Source organism: Vicia villosa, linkage group LG3 (genome assembly GCF_029867415.1).
Source record: "Vicia villosa cultivar HV-30 ecotype Madison, WI linkage group LG3, Vvil1.0, whole genome shotgun sequence".
Classification (NCBI taxonomy): Eukaryota; Viridiplantae; Streptophyta; class Magnoliopsida; order Fabales; family Fabaceae; genus Vicia; species Vicia villosa.
Window position 1 is genome coordinate 17,515,488 of NC_081182.1, and position 1,450 is coordinate 17,516,937.

At 33.0% G+C, this 1,450-nt stretch overlaps 1 protein-coding gene across 1 annotated transcript; it reads right to left on the bottom strand.

The window, feature by feature from the left end:
- Positions 1–387: 387 nt before the first annotated feature.
- LOC131657648 (uncharacterized) lies at positions 388–1,208 on the bottom strand. The gene is made up of 2 exons (XM_058927020.1): positions 936–1,208; positions 388–846 (listed from the first exon to the last, which is right to left on the bottom strand). Exons 1-2 carry the CDS (start codon positions 1,206–1,208, stop codon positions 388–390), a joined length of 732 nt encoding a protein of 243 aa, XP_058783003.1.
- Positions 1,209–1,450: the final 242 nt, after the last annotated feature.

Genomic DNA, 1,450 nt, shown 5'->3' on the forward strand with positions numbered 1-1,450 from the left:
CATAACCACACAAGTTTTCCAATTCCCAGCTTTATCCTTAAATCTCGCCTTATTTCCAGCCGACCAAATTTGGTAGAATATGCAAGCTATGATCGCATGAACAACTGACTTGGCTTGAGGAGACCAATTCTGCTTAAGTATTTTCTACCAATCATCAATGTTTGCAACCACCAGACTTAACTGCAAGGAGATGACAAACCAATTCCAAACATTTCTAGCAAACTTGCAGTGAAAGAAAAGATGAGCTGAGCTCTCACAATAGGAAAGACAAAGATTACAAAGAGAAGTAAAAGAGAAACCTCTAATACTCAAGTTCTCATCGGTAAGTAATTTGTTGTGCATTAATCTCCAAAGAATCATTGAGTGAGCATGAGGTGTGTCAATATCCTAAGGAAAGGATTTCCAGGTTGTAGAGGGGTTGGGCTTAATGATGGTGTTGTAGGCTTCCTTAAGAGTAAGTTGTCCATCCTTAGCATTTTTCCAAATGAAAAGATCCTCAATCTCAACATCAGGAATGGTCACTGCAAAAATAGAATGTAACTGATTTGGAAAGGCTAGCTGGATGTTGTTCCTAATAGACCATGAATTGTTGATCCACCAATCACTAACTTCTGAAGTTAGAGCAAAATGAAACTTCTCAGGAATATGAAATTTACTGGCTAAAGATTGCCCTAACCAATTGTCTAGCCAGAAATTCACCCTTGTGCCATTTCCTATACTCCACATGCAATTTTCCATCACAGTACCATGAGCTTCTTGAATCTCATGCCAAATAGAGGATTTAATAGAGTATTTAATAATTCTACCATTCCTCTTAACTCTAGCTTTCAGAAGATTAGACCAGCTCTGATTGTCATTTAAGAACTTCCAACAAATATGCAAGTTGGTGGCAGAATTGTAAGCCTTGAGGGACAGGATTCCCAAACCTCCCAAACCTTCCAATCCACATTAACTATTTTTTTCTTATCAATGTTGTCACTCCCTATGAAGTTCCTCATCCATGTTTCTATCTTCTTGACAATGCTACCAGGCAATTTATAAATGGAAAGACAATGAATTAACATGCTAAGAATGGTTGATTTCACCAATTGGACTCTACTTGCCATAGATAAGAGTTTTGCCTTCCAAGCTGCAAGCTTAGTCCTTACTTTATCTGCAATATAGTGAAAATAACAAACTTTAGGCTTTCCAACAAAAATCATAACCATTATAGAAAAACAATTAATCATAATCATCACAATAATAAATAAATAAATAAAAGATACAACCTTATCACTATGAAACAATATCATATCATAAATATGTAAATGTTAGATAATTATAAAATAATTAACAGATTTAATTAATTAATAAAATTAATATAAAATTTAATTAATATAGATTTAATTAATATAATTAAATTAAACAATATAAATAATATACAAATATCTTTTTTATAAAAAGTTAAAAC